The sequence below is a fragment of the Cucurbita pepo genome, chromosome LG01 (assembly GCF_002806865.2).
Source record: "Cucurbita pepo subsp. pepo cultivar mu-cu-16 chromosome LG01, ASM280686v2, whole genome shotgun sequence".
Taxonomy (NCBI): Eukaryota; Viridiplantae; Streptophyta; class Magnoliopsida; order Cucurbitales; family Cucurbitaceae; genus Cucurbita; species Cucurbita pepo.
In genome coordinates, this window is record NC_036638.1 from 5112430 (window position 1) to 5129658 (window position 17229).

The 17229-nt window shown below is 35.6% G+C and overlaps 3 protein-coding genes across 7 annotated transcripts; all 3 read right to left on the bottom strand.

Moving 5' to 3' along the window:
• Positions 1 to 236: 236 nt before the first annotated feature.
• On the bottom strand, positions 237 to 7700 carry LOC111804293 (nuclear intron maturase 3, mitochondrial). Of its 4 annotated transcripts, none has more exons than XM_023689055.1 (7): positions 4889 to 7700; positions 2555 to 2649; positions 2042 to 2377; positions 1017 to 1166; positions 840 to 938; positions 657 to 751; positions 237 to 562 (listed from the first exon to the last, which is right to left on the bottom strand). In XM_023689055.1, the coding sequence occupies exon 1, from the start codon at positions 7593 to 7595 to the stop codon at positions 5289 to 5291; it is 2307 nt and encodes a 768-aa protein (XP_023544823.1). In that variant the 5' UTR covers positions 7596 to 7700; the 3' UTR covers positions 237 to 562; positions 657 to 751; positions 840 to 938; positions 1017 to 1166; positions 2042 to 2377; positions 2555 to 2649; positions 4889 to 5288. The 4 variants fall into 4 exon arrangements, with proteins under 4 accessions (XP_023544823.1, XP_023544815.1, XP_023544830.1 ...); XM_023689047.1 differs by having other exon boundaries at positions 2031 to 2377; XM_023689062.1 differs by having other exon boundaries at positions 2031 to 2383.
• A 398-nt stretch (positions 7701 to 8098) lies between these two features.
• Positions 8099 to 11926, bottom strand: LOC111805151. Of its 2 annotated transcripts, none has more exons than XM_023690072.1 (9): positions 11608 to 11926; positions 11049 to 11105; positions 10667 to 10719; positions 10496 to 10547; positions 9490 to 9555; positions 9359 to 9412; positions 8957 to 8999; positions 8607 to 8651; positions 8099 to 8480 (listed from the first exon to the last, which is right to left on the bottom strand). In XM_023690072.1, exons 1-9 carry the CDS (start codon positions 11750 to 11752, stop codon positions 8417 to 8419), a joined length of 579 nt encoding a protein of 192 aa, XP_023545840.1. In that variant the 5' UTR covers positions 11753 to 11926; the 3' UTR covers positions 8099 to 8416. The 2 variants fall into 2 exon arrangements, with proteins under 2 accessions (XP_023545840.1, XP_023545847.1); XM_023690079.1 differs by having other exon boundaries at positions 9359 to 9406; positions 11608 to 11925.
• A 1065-nt stretch (positions 11927 to 12991) lies between these two features.
• Positions 12992 to 16193, bottom strand: LOC111805165 (reactive Intermediate Deaminase A, chloroplastic). The gene is made up of 6 exons (XM_023690093.1): positions 15887 to 16193; positions 15241 to 15356; positions 14855 to 14899; positions 14684 to 14757; positions 13729 to 13778; positions 12992 to 13301 (listed from the first exon to the last, which is right to left on the bottom strand). Exons 1-6 carry the CDS (start codon positions 16068 to 16070, stop codon positions 13207 to 13209), a joined length of 564 nt encoding a protein of 187 aa, XP_023545861.1. The 5' UTR covers positions 16071 to 16193; the 3' UTR covers positions 12992 to 13206.
• Between the last annotated feature and the right edge of the window lie 1036 nt (positions 16194 to 17229).

A 17229-nucleotide genomic window follows, 5' to 3' on the forward strand; every position in this document is an offset into this window, starting at 1 on the left:
TTCTTTTATTCTTTTGGACTAAAAAGGTGGCCTTCTTCAATGATTTATGAGAAATTATATGGCGATGATATTAAATTGTATATACGGTAACTAAGCAAGCTACCTTTATTTTCTACCCTACAATTTTGATTCTCTTATAAAATTTAGAGCTTATTTGATCGAGGATGCTTCTCTCCAATATGTGAGAATTGGCTATAGTCGGAACAGATGCATAATCATGACCTGAGATAACGGAGGAGAGAAAATGGATGGAAATTGCAGTCATCCTCAATCTTAAGGATGAATAGATGAAAAAAAACATGCAGAATTCTTTTGAAAATGAAGCAACATAAGATTCTTATCACTGAAGAGGTCTTTGTGACTCCGGTAGGTGTTCGACATAAGTATCGTGTTCGTCGATCTTTTCTACTGTCCAATAATCTGTTGTTATTGGAGGTAGATACTTCACGGTCAGAGGAGCTGGTCGGACATGTAAGCTGCCCTTTCTCCAAGCTCGATGGGTGCCAGTCATGACAATAGGAACGATTGGAAGCTGTGTTTGCAATGCCAAATGGACAAAGCCCTGCAATGAAACATGAACAACATGCCATCATGTCGAGTGTCAAACATCAGCAACTCAAACAAACACTTGGCATCCAAAAGGGTTTTAACATTACCTTTTTGAAGGGTAGCAGCCTTCCATCCTTGGACCTAGTACCCTCAGAGGGAATATGATTAACGACAAATCGTTCTCCGCAACTACTCAAGCTACCTAAGAATATCGAGGAACAGATACTATTATCGACATCGACGAGAAAACGTCACTTGACAGAAAAACAAGTGCAGGAGAATTTGAGTACCTGTTTCATGGATTTAACTGCTGCATTTGGATTCGATCGATCGATACGAAGATGGTTAGCGAGAATGTAAAGTTGTCCAAACAGAGGGTACCATATGATCTATGCCAAAAAAACCTCAATATTAGCAAAACAATGTAGAGATTCTGATGCATGATTTGTTACATAAGGGATAGATACCTCCTTTTTTGCAATGCCAACAGACCCTGTGGGTGTCAGCCACATTATGAGGAAAATGTCCAAAGGGGATGCATGGTTGCAAATGTAAATAGCCCTCTCATTGGAATATTCAGAGCCTTCGATCTTTATTGGATTCCCAAGTATCCACATCTGCAAGATAACGAACCAACGAACAAAGTGTATAAAGATTTGTCACTCAATCATAACTCAACCTATTCTATTAAAATCTTTGCTTCAAACATATTTTAAAGAGGTTTAGGTGTAGACAGTGATTTGCAGCATGATTGGGATCATGATTGCATTCAGGCTGGTATGGTTAGCAATTAAGGAGGCAGACGCTCAAATGAAGGCCTAGTCACAGCCCCATGCCAAACGCCAGGCCATGCGCATGCTCACCAGGCTGCCCGCCCATGTGCACATCAAGCCATCCGCGTATGCACCACTAGCCCAATGGTGCTTGGCCTCGCCGCCCACGAGTGTTCACCCTTGCAACACCAAGCCCTCCAGCTCAGCCGCACACGTTCATGCACCCATGTGCACTCCCACAGAGCAGACCCTAGCCAGATCACATCTTAATTAGAGAGAAGGAATGTAATCATTCTTTATAGCGATACGTAACGAATTACAGTGGACTATATCTATTAGCGGTGGACTTACGCTGTTACAAATGGTATCAGAGCCAGTCACTGGGCGGTGTGCTAGCAAGGATGCTGGCCCCTAAGGAGGTGGATTGTGAGATTCCACATTGGTTATAGAGGGGAACGAAGCATTTCTTATAAGGGTATGAAAACTTTTCCCTAGTAAACGAGTTTTAAAATCGTTAAATTGACGGCGATACATAACGAGCCAAAGCTGACAATATTGCGTCCTTTGACCTTGCCACCCACGAATGTTCACCCAATGCACTCCCAAAGGCCTTATCAAACTCCTTATCAAACAAGGAAGAAATACAAAGCGATCTTTGGAACATCCCTTTATAAAGTAACAAAAAAACAGGACCAAAGATGAGTTTACCAGTAATCTACCAGTGAGGTGGCCATATATATTGCCCTGTCTAATCCTGTGGTAAGGCCATGGCAGGAGCAGAAGCATAATCAGAGCCCAAAAGAAAGTAGTAACCATCATTGTGAGAAAGCAAGTGATAATTCTGAAACATGATATCAGAACAGAACACCACCCATTATCATCCACATATATGTCATCACCATTCTCCTGTTTTGATATCTGTTCATCAACTGAACATTTTGGGGCTTCTTTCTTATTTGGCTCATATCTTGTATCGAACCACCTCTCTAACCTTCTACTCCTCAAACAAGAACCTCCAAGATTCTCCATCTCCATCTTGTTTATGCCAATACCCCCTGCAGCTTTGGATGACATCAGATTGTTATTTGGATGAATTGTACAGTGAAGAACATAAAACTCAGAATGATTACTTGAAAAAAGAAGCAACAAATTTCTGGTTTCTGACTAACATTGTTAGTTCATTGAGAAACTCATTCCCTTTCACCAAACAGCACTTTTAAGCACTTACTTACCAGTTGGGATTGGTTTTGAAGAACTTTCTACTTGTTTCTGGGTTGAATCCCTTGGATGTTAAATAACTTTCTGGGCAGCCAAACAGCCCCAGAATCTGCAGAAAAGTTAGGTGAAAGACCAACCAAACACGCCCACTTGGGAAATGAAGTCAAGATATGAAGAAAAAGATGGGGAAAAAATGGTGGATTAAATGGGAAGAAGAAGAAGGAAGTAAAAAACAAATGTTTGGAACAAACCAGAAAGCAAAAGAAAGCTGTTTCCACTGCCCTTCTCGTCCGCCATTGTCAGACCAGAATCTTGCTTTTGTGTGTTTCCACCAAAAATGGCACTCGAAACCAAAATTTTATAATCAGCAGTTGAATCATGTGCGTTTGACTATTTGTTAAAAGAATTTGGTTGTTTTCCTTTCCATATTCTAAGAAACTTCGTAATCAAAAAATGGTTCTTTTCATAAATTTAAAATTTCATTTGGTCAATATTGAAAACAGAGGAAAAAAGAGTTGTACATGTTTTGACTTGAATGTCTCATTCTCTTTCTCTCTCATCATTTTCCTTTCCTCATAATTTTTTTTTTCATATTCTTCAATTTTAAAATCATTAAAATTTATGTTCAAAGTGGATAACATCGTATCATTGATCTAACTTAATTAAATCAATTAGCTTAGCTTGTTGAGGCTCGATTTTTGCACACCCCTAATGTCAAATTTATAAATTAAGCAATCAACTTGTAATCATTAAAAGAAATTATTAAGCTAGTTTATAATCCACCTACTCGAATTTACTCATACATTGGATTGAAAATAATAGCAAAATGAAAGAAAAAACAAATATGGCATAAAGTTTTGTTAAATGTGAATTTCGTTTAATGAGTCGCTATTAATAAATAAATTAATTAGATGCAGGAGATCTCCATTGAAAAAATGTGGGATCGGGAAACTTCTCTGGTAGGCCAGCTTTTATAATCTTATTGTCCGCGTGGCATTCATATAACTTGCAAAACAACAATTGGTTCACCTATTTTTTTTATTTATTTTTTTTCCTTTGGCCTAAATTGATTTACCTGATTATTTTAAACTATTTGATATTGAATTCAATTATTTTTAATTCTCTATATTTAAGTAGGATTTGTATTTTCTTTTGTTCATGCTTTGAATTGAGCCTTCCTCATCATCTCAACTTTTAACATTTCAATTATCATATGATCAAATGTCTATCTTTCTTTTTTTTTTTTTTNTTTTTTTTTTTTTTTTTTTTTTTTTTTTTTTTTTTTTTTTTTTTTTGGTAGAAATAGATGCATTCAAATAAATTACAATAATTAAAGAGATATGTTGACAATTCAAAATGCATGAAAAGAAAAATGCTATAAATAATTTTATAAGATCATGTGCGGATCACCCCTTTAAAGGAAGTTCCTAAGACATTCAATTTAAATAAATAATTCAAGAACCTAAAAACTTAAACAAAACTAATCATTACATTGTAGATATATTGGACTATGGATTCGAATCCTATTGAGAGGTTCACCAAAAATAAAAAAATTATTGAAAAAAGAATAAGATGTTTCTTTTGTCCCTGCTATGCGATCGGAAAAGATAGAAATAGTTAATATATTTAAGATAATTACGTATTTACAAAATACCGTTTCAATTCACCCTATTTCATCAGGTTCGACAAAGGATTGTTCATGGAACTACTATCAAGATTCTTTGATCATTTTTTCTAGTATCATTCCGATGTTGATTGCTATTACACCGGGTGAAAAGGACTTTCAGCATTTACGCAAGCATGAAGCTTTGCCAAACACTCCCTTTAGTCTACTTATCTAGCTTTATCTTGGAGTATTTTATCTCCTTTCTGTAATTAAGGCTTATGGACTCTCGTCTCAATGGAGGCCTTTCTTGTAACTATCTCAGAGTGGACTGTATCTACTGCATAGATCAATGAATGGTTTCATGTTTCCTATAAAAAAAAATTGCCACTGACCGTAGTAAACCTAAACAATCATTTCTAGGATTACAAGGAGACCTCAAAACAACCTAAACGGTGGCTTCATACCGATGCTACAACACAATAAATGGTTCAAAGGTTTAACAAGCAAATAACAACGATGAAAACAACCGATATTAGTGTCTATATTATTTTAAAGGGAAAAACCAGACTTAAGAAGAGCAGACTATGTCATTTCACACCAACAACCAAATAAGAAGTAAAATGATATAAATCAAATGCAAGGCAATCGCTTATGCCAAACGTATTATCACTGCATCTCCAACTACACTGATTTATGCTATTAAAAAATTGGAATCTACGGCAGAAAGAAGAATAGGACTTACAGAATAATGAAGATCTCCCCCAGGGCTTTGCTGCCTGAAAGTAGCAATGTTTCCATGCGATGAGCTTGTCCACCTTGTCTCTGTCAAGTTTCTTCGAGAAGAGAGAGCCACATTGACTTGTAGTGTTCATTCTTTTAACGTACTAACTTCCTAACGATAAGAGAGAATAATGCAGGCTCATGTAGGTACTTTTTTTATTTCTGTCTCAGTCTCTCTTTCCTCTGCTGTTTCTTTCAGACACAGTCTATTCATCCCCTTTTGATTCCTTGATATGGGCGTTGGTTCACCAACATTTGTAGAACTGAATAGCTTGCTTGTGTTCCGGTCAAGCAAAACAATCAGTGGGCCTCATTAGCATCTTCCCAACATGAAAGGAACTCGGAAGTGAAACGAGTTACATTCAGTCCATATCCAATGATAAGGTGCAGTCCAAGTCTTGAAGGTTGATTTTCCCCATGTATAAATCACTGATGTGATCAGCACATAGAGGGAGGCATCTCTGATTTAAACTTTCATGAATCACTCCCATCCCTCTCACCCATTCCACTCCATTAGATGGATTGACATTCAGAGTCTTTTGCAGTAATCGGACCCTATATAGAATAGAGTCTGTTCTATTGCAAAAATGAGCAATACAAGGATATGAATCTTCATCAGTGACTAATCTAATCAGAAACAAAGAAAAAGCCCCATCCACAGGGTATGGGTCAGCAAGATTTCTTTCTCCCAACATCTTAACTTCTCTTTCTGTTGGGAAGTGCATCTCTTCCTTGCCATTTAAATCAAAGACTTTCAAATCTTTACTGTAATGTTTCATGGCTTCCCGTTTGGTCGATTCATGCTTTTCCGCCAATGTCAAAATACAAGAAAACCTCAAATGGTAAGTTACAATAGTTTTGACCGTCTTATAGTTATGACAACAGCAAAAGAAGTCTAACCACCTTCTTCCTACACCGGCATACCACTTGATAATATCTGTATCTTCAAGAGCAATGAGAGAGCTGATAGGCCGAGGACGGCCCATTTTATTTGTAAATCCAATCATCTTCACTGCCTTCCTAACAAGCTCTATAGGAGCTTCAACTTTGATGCATAGCCTTGTTAAGTCCTCAACTGTTCTTTTAGCATATCGTTCTTCTTCACCCAATCTTTTCTTTTCATCCTCCCTAGCCTTCTCCTTTTTGGCCTTTAGAGGATTCAAGTGCTGGTTTACCTGATCTTGAAACCTGTCATAAGCATTCACAAGATCTACTGGCAACTGATTTCTTATGTGTTTTAAGGAGAGGAAATCACCTGCTGACAGCGGACGGTGCCACTCTGTATTATCTTCCAAAGACTCCAAGAAATCTCGCACTACTTCATCGGCCCAATTTCTGAAGATTTCTGTGACTTCCTTCTCGATTTGGAATTCATATTTCAAGCCATCGGTTCGCTTCAATTTCTTGAACACGTGACCCAATATCTTCAATCCCAATTTTTTCCTGTTTCTCTCACGGGCATTTCTCAATTCTATTGCTCTAACTTCCTTCTGTCTAAGGTACTTCTTCCGAGCCCTGATTGCCTTTTCGGACATTGGTGGATGCAGAACTGAAGGTGGTACTGCCTGTAGTTCCATTCCTAAGAAACTAATTTTCTCGGAGACAGCACTATGAATTGCAGTATTCATTCGATCCACTTCCAATTCTAAATTCCCTTCTAAATACCTTAGCACCTGGCTTTTCAACTCCATTATTAGCATCTTCGACCCCGATGTTATAACTAATATCTCATCCAGATACCTAACGGCATATATTTTCACCGGATTATGGAAAGAAACAGTACCGTCCAGACTGAACTTGGGATTTTCTTCATTCTTTTCAAGACGTATTTGTTGAAGTTCTTTATCAAAGCCATTGAAGTATATATTAGACAAGATTGAACACAAACCACTTTCCTGAGGGAACCCCCTTCCTAAATAACAACCACCCAATTCAATTTGAACTGCCTCCAATTCAAACAGTTTCTTTAGCATAAGAATCAAAATATCATCCTTAATTTTCTCTTGCACCAATAAGCACAACTTATTTACATGTACAGAATCGAACTTTCTGCGACGAAATGCAACGGTAAACCACCAACTAGGATTTTGCACCGAGTTCTTCAGGTACCTAATGGCAGTGTGCCGCCCCATACCGACACGCCCCCCATAAGAGAACGTTACAAATCGTTCGTCATAAACAATTTCCAACACAATCCTAATAGCCTCGAGTAAGACCTTCAATTTCAAATTCGGTAAGACCAGAAACTCACCTTTCTCTTCCGATGATTCCAACCGAACACAGCAAGCACCAACATCGAAACGATTTTCGTAGAGCTCCCGAGCCATGTCCTCGACCGAAAAGCAACTAGAGACCATATCGAAACTGAGTAGCGAGTCGGGAGCATTGAGGCGATTGCTTGGGAGTGGAGTGATGAGATTTTGGGAGGCGGTGAAAAGAACAGAGGGAGAGGCAACAACATTTCGAAGAAGGTCGAAGAACTTGCCCTGGGAGAATCGGGATAGAACTAGAGCCTCGAGTTGGGGCCTTGTGAGGGTTTGTACAGAATGTTGAAACGGAAGCTTGAGAAGAGGCGAATGCTTCAATGGGCGATCAGAGTAAAGTTTGTTGAAGGAAGATGAGAGGTTGGGTTTCCATGGTGTCGCTATCTTTCTTAGGTGGATGAGCATCTGAAGATTGAGGGCTGGAAGTCGCCGCTATATTCACTAAACAGCCACGCTTTCAGTTTGGTTGAGGTCTGAAGATTTTCATCTCCTCCGTCGCCCGGTCCAGCCTCCGAAATTTTTCAGCTAGATTATTAAAAAAAAAATAATAATAATAATAATTAAATTAGAATTTAGTCTTCCACTTTAATTTTAATTAAAAAATTAAAATTAGTGACGTTAATAAAACTTGAATTTTTAACTTTTAAACTTTTAAATTAAAATTAGTTTACATGCAAATAATTAAATTCTAACATGCAATATTTATAATACGAACTTGTCTTACGATACATAAAAGTTTAATTAGATAATTAATCGATATCGATTTATTAATTAATTTTATATAATTGAAACTTATAAATCCACGAAAAGATAAATTTACTAAGAAAATTTTGAAATATTCAAAGAAAGGAATATATATTGTATTTGATAACTTAAATATTAAAATAAAAACATATTTAAAATTTAAATGAGATTCAAATGGGTTAAATCAATATTGAGATATTTATCCCATAGTGACACGTATTCTTTAGGGATATTCATTTAAAAAACTATAGTTATCCTTGCTTTCACCAAATACTATATGAGCATTTGAAACCAAGGCGACGCACAACCTTGTGTTTAGAACAATGGAGGGCAGGATGTGTAAGAGTCAAATACAAGGGCGTCCCTCGGAAAAAGTTGAATGTTGAGTAAACGGAAGCATACAAAATTGCTGATACAGAAGTCTTGTACTGCTAGTTCAAGGGTTGGAGAGTTCTTCTCTTGAAGTTGAAGAGCACCAGCACTCATGTTGGAGGCTGCCACGTTCCTGGTCTGAATGTTTGACCAGATCCCATGGGCTCGGAGGACCTGAAAATGAAAGAACGGCAACTTTTTGATACATAATTCAGCTAGTACATAAATCCTATGGCTCTAATGTTGATAGTTATGACTAATAAGTTGAGTGAGATCAGAAAGAAAGAAAAATCCACTTACTCTGGAATTGGTTGCTCTTTAGCTGCCTCATTTTCTTTTGAGTTCCTGGTAGTTGAAGCAAAGGTAAATCCATATTACAAGTAAGGAACAGTTCTCTAAATTTAAGCACATTGATTATAAATTAAATACATTGCAAAAGAAAACTTTAGATGTTTTTAACAGAATAAATGCTAAAGGATCACAATATTGATTACCTAGAAAACTCAGAAAGAATAATAACACTCAATACAAGTCACATGGCAAAGGCGAACAACATGGAAAAGTACATTCAAAATTTTTCATGGAAGACCATAGCATTGAGTCAAAAATTATAAGTTAAATAGTTATGACATTCAAAATGAATGACCTACCTCAGGCTATCCTTTGCAGCCGATCCTTCGTTGTCTTGAGCACCTTTGTTCAAGAAAAACCAAAATGAATGAACAATTATATGTATCGAATCAATAAAATAAACTCTGATCGAAAGGAAATGAAGGACTATCAGTTTGGGAGAGAGCGAGGTATATGTGACCAGAAGAAATACAAGAAAGTAATCAACCAAATGAAGAAAATTAAGATCATTCTAAATTATTATTTTAAACCAAATGCTTTTGCAAGTGATACAAATGGGAACCTCGGCTTCTTTCTATCTCAATATAGCCATTAAGAAAATCCTATTCTAAGTATTGAAGCAAATACATTTCTTTTATCTTGGGGGGAGGACCAAGAGGAAATAAAGGGGTAAGAAAATACATTATTAGATCATATGATACCTTCTGAACCAGTTGGAAATTGTCGAATAAAGCTTTTCAAGTTAGGACCTGCAACTTGACCCATGCAGCAAAAGAATGTTAGTAATATGCTCCAAGTAACAAGCACGTGAGTTAGTAAATAAGCAACTCACCAGTGCTAACGACTTTCCGTAGATTGCTTTCTTTAGATTTTCTTTCCATCTCTTCTTTCTTGAGTACTAAATTAGACATACAAATTTCCAAAAAGACCTTGTTAAGTCAAAGAATGAGAATGGTATTGGCTCTTCAAAAAGAATCAAACAAAATTAAAATTTGAACTTCAATTGCTAATCAAATGCTGATCCGGTTCTGTATCTCATAAAAAGAAATATGAATTCATTAACAGAAAAAAAGTTGAGCTAGATGAATTCCAACTGGAAGCATAAACCATCTTGTAAGAAGATATAAGGCAGAAAAAAATAATTTTGAACGAATGTCTTAAGCTAAGAAGCAGAGACAATTTATTTAGCTAGCGTGTCCATGTACCATATCTAACATGTGTCAGACACTTCGACACTTGTTGGACACATATTGGATACTTGCTAAGTACAATACATGAGTCTGTCACTAGTTGTCGTACAAAACCAATATAGATCCAACATTTGTTAAACATGTATCAAACACACGTAAAGTATACTAAATAGACACATAATAATATAGTACAAAAATAATAAATTTTGAGAGTAAAAAACATCAAACTCATTTTTCAAGCATATAAACGCATAATCTTATTGATTTTGAATTTCTTTCTAGTATAAAACTGATGTATTATAAAATTTCATATTCTAATAAACGTGTTTTTTCATGTCCGTGTCCTAGATTTTTTTTAAATGGTATGTCATGTTGTATTTGAGGCTTGCATCCATATCCATGCTTCTTAGGTCTTTAAGTAAGATTATAAAGTTCACGATCAGTTCGTACAAAAAGCAGTTCTCAGATATGAATATGTTTGGAGATTCTTATATTTGACCATTTTAGGCACAATGCAGTTCATCCCTTTCTGCCTGTATGTATATGAGTTACAATTTGCATAGAGAGAAGTTGAAAGTTCTAAATGCATATTGTAAAATATTCCATCATGAACAACAAAGGAATAAGAGGCATGAAGAGTCAACATACAGGCAACATTTTGTCGTACATGTTCACGCCTAGCTTCTAACTCCATCATTTCCTGAAGACAATGACAAAAGAACCATTTAAATATTAAATCAAGAGTAGCACACCAATCACCATTCTTCAGGCCAATCAAGGGGGATGCAAAGAGATCCGGTTGGTCATGGAAGAAGTTACCTCGGGAGTTGGAGCCTTTTTACGCTGCCCATTTAACCAACATATCCATTCCACTGCAGCAAATATAAGCAATCATCATCACAAAAACCTACCACCAGCATGTCGAGTTCCTCCTAAACTACATATCCAACTTCGAAGGAGGAAGCATTTATGAGGGTAATATCAAATCATAAAAACTATTTATGAGGTTTTACCATATCATAAAGAAGAAATTCAAACTTTAAAAATCATCCAGACTAAATTCTAACTTTCTCCTAACTATAGGGATAAAATTTATAATTTACCCAATATTTCAAACCCTAATTTAAACACGACATAATCAGATGATTTGAATAACAAAGGCCTTCTCTTAAATTTTAACTATAGGTACATAAATGCATACCTGGAATTGAAGTTGGATCATCCTCACCCTTAAAAACCACCCATCTCTTCTCTTTCACTAGCAAACCAATGAGTAAAAGTTGTGTGAGCTGTATACGTACAGTAATAAAAGTTTCACTGTATAAGAAAGGCAGCTAATTACCAATCAAGCTAAATCATGAGTGCTCTTGCTCTTTATATCTCAGGAATAACATTCATTTAATGTCGACTAAGATAAAGGGAAAGGCCCCAATGATTAAAATTTTATAATTCAATTGCAAAGGCACACAGAGATGAAACCACTAGCAGAAGAAAGAGTTCAACAGTTTTCGGGGGGAAATTATTGGCTTTCCATGGATTAAGATTAGCTGTTAACTTTTGTGTAATTTCAGACTTCCGACAGTTCTTAAAATTGGTGAATGCAACTGGAAATCCATAAAGAAACAAAAAGAAGCAAAAACTCAGTCGGAATCTCACAACGGCAAATGTAAGACAAATTACAGAACAAGATCCTCATTCCGATCAAAAGCAGTTATGGAACAATGAGAATGAGCAATTTAAGGGGATTTAGAGCTACTTACTTATGCCATCAATTTCTTCTTTTACAAAGAAGTATCTGTTTCCCGCTTTGTCAACTCCCATCAGAGTTCTGTCGGTGAAGAAGCCGGCAATTTTCTTCAAAAGCTTCGACATTATCTTTCCTCCTAGCACCGTTTGCACGGACATTACAGAACGCCCATAATTTATCCTCTTCTACGTCGACAAAGATTATGCTCTCCGTCAGAAGTTTGTAGAGAAAATGAACGCAGACTTGCCTTCCGATCGCGTTCTGTCTCAATTGAAGCTTCGAAAAATCCCTCGACTTCCTTCTCGTTCTCCCAATAAGCCAACGAAGAATAAAGATATGTGAATAAAACCTCAAATGGTAAAATTGAAGGAAAAGTATTTTCTTTTTCTTTTNCATTTTTTTTTTTTTTTTTTTTTTTTTTTTTTCCTTTTTTCTTAGTTCAATCTGATTATTCGAAACCCTCCAACTTTATTATATATTTGTTAGTTGAGTTTGAGTTTATTTATTCTCATTATCTTAATTATAAAAAATAAATAAAATAAAAAAACTTATACAATGGTTAGTTTCATAAGATTAAGCAAATTTAAGATTTTAATTTGACTACCGGAGAATGTATACAACGAAGAATAAAATTTAAGATTAAGCAAGTATGTATTGGAGAATGTATATGAAAACTTAGAGCTTGTTCAAACACCGTCGCAACAGAAATGGAAGATCAAATGTGAGAAGACGTTTGCTTTGAGTAGCTAAAATTCACGAAATTACTTCTAAAACGAGCTTATGCATTAATTCAAAATGGTTTTGATGGTGTGTGTGTGTGTATATATCGTTTATTGTATTTTGATTTAGAAATTATAATTGAGTTTATCAATTCTTTCAGCACGAACCCAAATTGAGGACAAAATAATCCATCAATTCCAAATGATCAATCACCCCAATTTGTTTGAGAAATCGAAGTCTAGGGGAGTGCACCATCCCGTCGCAATTCCACGTGATTGATTGGGAGTGTCCGTCCTGCCGCCACTCTTATGTAATGGTGTCTCTTATTTCTGGGCTGGGCAGGACAGGGCAGGGCAGGAATGGGAGAGGGAGTGGATGTCTTTGGAAGAATTGGACAGTTTATGATGGACGCTTTGGAGTTTCAGCTCTGAACCAAAAGGGACCAACAAACGTTTTAATAAAGCACTTCTTGTGAAGCACCCTCCTGAAGAATTTAAATGACTATGATTCGCTTCTGGCTAAAATCCCTAAACGCCAAATCTTCTTAGGCTTGGTTGTGTTCATTGTTCAAAGGAAAGAAAGTTGGTTTTGTTGGAAGAGGAGCTAAACGGTTAAGTGGATTCCAAGGTTTTATCTACTCTTATCTATTGACCTGTTGGATGCTTATTTTGCAAAACTCAAGGCAACAATATCAATATGTTTCATCTAACTTCAAGTTTCACTGCTAAAAAGCATTGACCGTCAAGCGGTTACACTCTACTGTAACAAGAAGAAAGTCTCAGGGAATACAAAAGCCACATGGGATTTTGGGGTGTTCCCGTGATTGCTATCTCCATCTTATTAATTTATGATGTCTTCAAAGCTGGGTGGGTACCTGTAACTAGGTAAGATCTCAAAGTGTAGCGATGCACTCAATTTCAACCTTAGCATCCAAAGGCAACGCTGCAACCTGATATGTTGACCGAGCAGGAGCAGGGGATGGAAAGTCTGCATAAAAAGTGGCAAACAAAACAATGTGAAAACAATCTCAACTTGAGCTTTGAATCTGTAAAAATGAAGAATGCATCCTTATCTCAAGAGAATATATCAAAGCAGCATAGATAGAATCACAACTTCACCAGGACATAAATTATCCTTCAGTAAATGAAACATGACCCAAAATAACCAGACCACCAAGTAGTAGATATCACACAGCCAGATAGAACGCGAAAAAGAAAAGTTCATCTTTTTCACCAAGTAGAATCATATACAAAATTAATCCAAGTTGTAATTTTCGAACTCACTCAAATAACTATATTCTAGAAACTAAAGTTGAACTGTAATGGGGACAGAGAGTGATCATAAAGGCATATCTAAATTAAATGCTCGGTATTAGATAAGACAGAGGTTAGAGGTTCAGTTTAACGAAACTTACATTTACCATAAATCTCATTTACTTTCTTGAAATCCTTCAGATCAGCCAACCTGCAGGAAAGATTTGCGAAGAAAGAACTGAATCACAGGAAAAACATGGGAATGTTCTGAAAGACACTTTCAATACTAGAAAGATTACTAAGTGGATGTTAAAAACACTTTTGGTCCTTGAACTTCAATAAAAGTAACAATTTAGTCTCTATGTTTTAGTTTGTAACAGTTTAGTTTCAAACAATTCAATCTCTCAACTTATATATGTAACCATTAGTCCCTATACTTGAAAACTTAGAATAGTTTAGTCAAGTTTTTCAAGAGACCATTTAGTCCCTTACTGTGAAAAATACTTTAAGGATGGAATGGAATTTCTTACATATATAAATTAAAAAACTAAAAAGAGACCAAATGTGTTTATAAGTTAGAAAGTCTAAATCATTACATATAAAAACTGGCACTTAGTTTTTATGAAAATTTTCATCGTAGGATTAAATTGTTATAAATTTAATTATAACAATTTATTTAACGAAAGCCTTATCCATTTTGAACTCAAAGGATGACTTACATCTTGATCTAGCTTTAAATACTTTCGTGAATCTACTCATCAAGTAAATTAGCAAAAGGTATACTTTGTCAAGTTTCTGAAATGAATTATGCAAAACTAATGAAAAAGACAAATGATTTTTAATACAAAGTGTACGGGGTTAAGGCATAAGGTTAGATAAATAGAATAAACATAAAAATGGAAAATAGAACCAAGCAGAATAACTAGTAAATAGTGTTTGTTGTGGACAATTATCTTAACTTTAATAAGTCACTCAAAAAATTGTTCTTAAAAGTATACAAAAGCAGAAAACCATGTTTTAAAACAATTACCATCAACTCCTTAGTTATTCAGATCTTATTTAAATTAAAGAGAGAAGATATTATGATCAGAAAGAAAAGAGGCCAAAAGTTCGTACATAATAGTTGTCTTGACCACGGAAGAATAGCCGGCACCTCCAGCTTTCAATATTTCACCCATATTTTTTAGGACCTGCAAATTCCATTGACTTATAATTTTTTATATCCAGCTCAAAAGTTTAATTTACATGGACATGATACGAGCAACTACCCTACTAAATGAACATTACCTGCTCAGTCTGGCCTTCAATATCATCTGAGACAAATTTCCCTGTCTGTATTGGAACATGAAGATAAACACTCTATTAGGCAGCACAATAATACGAACATGCGCACACACTGAAACCCACTCCATCCTTCTGTATTTTTGTTTTATTTTTTTCATGCCAATATTTTAAAATATTCGACCTTCCAAGCTATGCCCAAGTCGGCATCCAAAAACCCACTTAGGGAATGAATTGGAGTGATTTTGGAATAGCCAAAATCATCTTGTACCACTCAAAACGGCATGAAATAAGTGATTTTGGCCATTTTTAAAACCACTCCCAAACATTCCCTTAATCAACTCATAAGCACAATCAAGTAGAAAATAACAATAATTAAGTGATGAAACTACCTCCGGATTCAGACCTAAGACACCAGACACAAAGAGAAGGTTGTTAGCTTTGATAGCCTGAGAGTATGGCCCTAATGCAGCTGGTGCCTTGTCAGTCTTAACAGCTTCCTTGATACCTGCCACACAAGAAATTAATATTAAGGGGTGGTTATGCATCTGTTATAATCCTGAATAAAAAAAAATTTGAAAAGAAAAATTATTTGATTCTTCCCGAAAGGAAGAATTTTCATCTACAACTATAAAAAAGAAAGCCGCCAAAGAATTATCTTCCGCATTTCATCTACAACTAGGAAAGAATTCAACACGCTCATTGAATAAAGACGCCTAAGCGACCAAAACAGCCTAGCGGACCAAGGGACAAGGAGACCCTTCTCCATAAGGGGGATACCAAAAAGATCCTCCCATCTAAGTTGACGCTGTGAATAGAATAATCACCAAGCTTATACCTAATCGCAAAGAACGCTCAGATTTCAAAGTTCTAATAACAACTGAGCTGAAACACAAACTAAACCCTACAAAATCCATTGAGGTTTCGACAAAACAAGAGTCAAGGACAACACAAAACCGCAATCACTAATCCATAGCGAAAATTGATCGACGAAAAAAGAGGAATCGATCGGAAATAAGCAGAAAAACGAGGGCGTACTAGCATCGGTAGAAATGCTGAGGGATGCGAAGGGAATTTGGCGCTTGGAAGTTGAGGAAGATCGGCACAAGGTGGTTCCAGCCACCGAAGCACAACCAACGCCGACGGCTAAGGGAGTCTTGGAGCGCAATGCAGTGATGTCCAAAGCCGGCATGTGAAGAGCCCGAGCAGCACACCAAGCCATCTCTGTCCGATCTGCTTTCCTCCTCACTCTTCGCACTGAGCAGCTCAGATACTGTTCGGCGATAACGATTAGAGAATTAAACGCCTTTGCAATGCACAAAAAACGTCTCCTTTTTAGTACGTAATAAATAAATACCTAATGCCAAAGCATCCAATTTTAGCATCTACAATTTCTGCCCCCATTTAAATTTTTATAAATATTTTTAAATTATTTCGAGAGAAAAATAAAAAAAATAAACATCCGAATGTTGAATAAAAAGTAGTGTATTTAAATATTGTTGTTTCAGTAAAACAATAAAATTGTAAACATAAAAAATAAAAAATGTATAGATAAATTATCGGACAAAATTTTTCCGTACAATCCAATATTTTGGACGAGGCAAAAAAATTGACATATACCCTAAGCTTAGATTGTATCAATTTATATACAAGTGTATCAATTTTCACCCTCCGTTGTATTCCGTTTAACTCCGAATCAGTTGACTGTTGATGGACTATTCGAGCTGCTCCCACAGCGATAGCAGGTCACTGCGTGCCGGTTAGATGAACGATAGAAATCCACGGGCTAATTATATCAAGTAAAGCTTATGATTAGAGGCAAGATAGTAGCGTGTGAATCATAATTCTGCAGTTTAGTGGCCTTCTCGTAGCGACACGGGTAATAAGCATTATTTCATGTCTATAAAAACTTTAAAATTATATTAATTAAATGTCTGAACTGTATGTCAAATTAATTAAATTAACATTTTCTTTTTATTCTTTCTCTAATAAGTTAGACAGCCTTACACGTAAAAAAATTAAATAAATGTTTTTACCACGGTAAGTATCTTAGATATATTGTTTTAATATTCAGTGGTTAATTTTATTTAGTTTCACTTTTAAATAAAATAAATAAAAATAGTCGCATCTTTGAATTACCCTTCTAAAGTATAACTAAAAAACAGAGAGCATATAAATGTAAAAGATATCCAAATAGAATAATAAAAATTAGAATTACTTAAAAGTTTATTCCTCTAGAATTATCAAATATATTGGATAAAGGATAAAATTTAAAAATATGGAAATAATTTTTTTACTGTACTTAAAATATTTGAATTATATTATGATATACACTAAGCTTAATCTATATTAAGAAATTAATTTAAAATTTAATTAACTCA

Excerpts from the sequence above, each read along its gene's own strand:
- LOC111804293 (XM_023689071.1), bottom strand. The coding sequence starts at position 7,595 with ATGCTCATCCACCTAAGAAAGATAGCGACACCATGGAAACCCAACCTC.
- LOC111805165 (XM_023690093.1), bottom strand. The coding sequence starts at position 16,070 with ATGGCTTGGTGTGCTGCTCGGGCTCTTCACATGCCGGCTTTGGACATC. Across the intron at positions 15,357-15,886 it reads CAGCATTTCTACCGATGCTA|GTATCAAGGAAGCTGTTAAG; the intron begins GTACGCCCTCGT and ends CTTGTGTGGCAG. Across the intron at positions 13,302-13,728 it reads AAATGAGATTTATGGTAAAT|ACTTTCCATCCCCTGCTCCT; the intron begins GTAAGTTTCGTT and ends CTTTTTATGCAG.
- LOC111805151 (XM_023690072.1), bottom strand. The coding sequence starts at position 11,752 with ATGTCCGTGCAAACGGTGCTAGGAGGAAAGATAATGTCGAAGCTTTTG. Across the intron at positions 11,106-11,607 it reads AGAAGAAATTGATGGCATAA|TGAAAGAGAAGAGATGGGTG; the intron begins GTAAGTAGCTCT and ends TTGGTTTGCTAG. Across the intron at positions 9,556-10,495 it reads TGTACGACAAAATGTTGCCT|TACTCAAGAAAGAAGAGATG; the intron begins GTATGTTGACTC and ends TGTCTAATTTAG.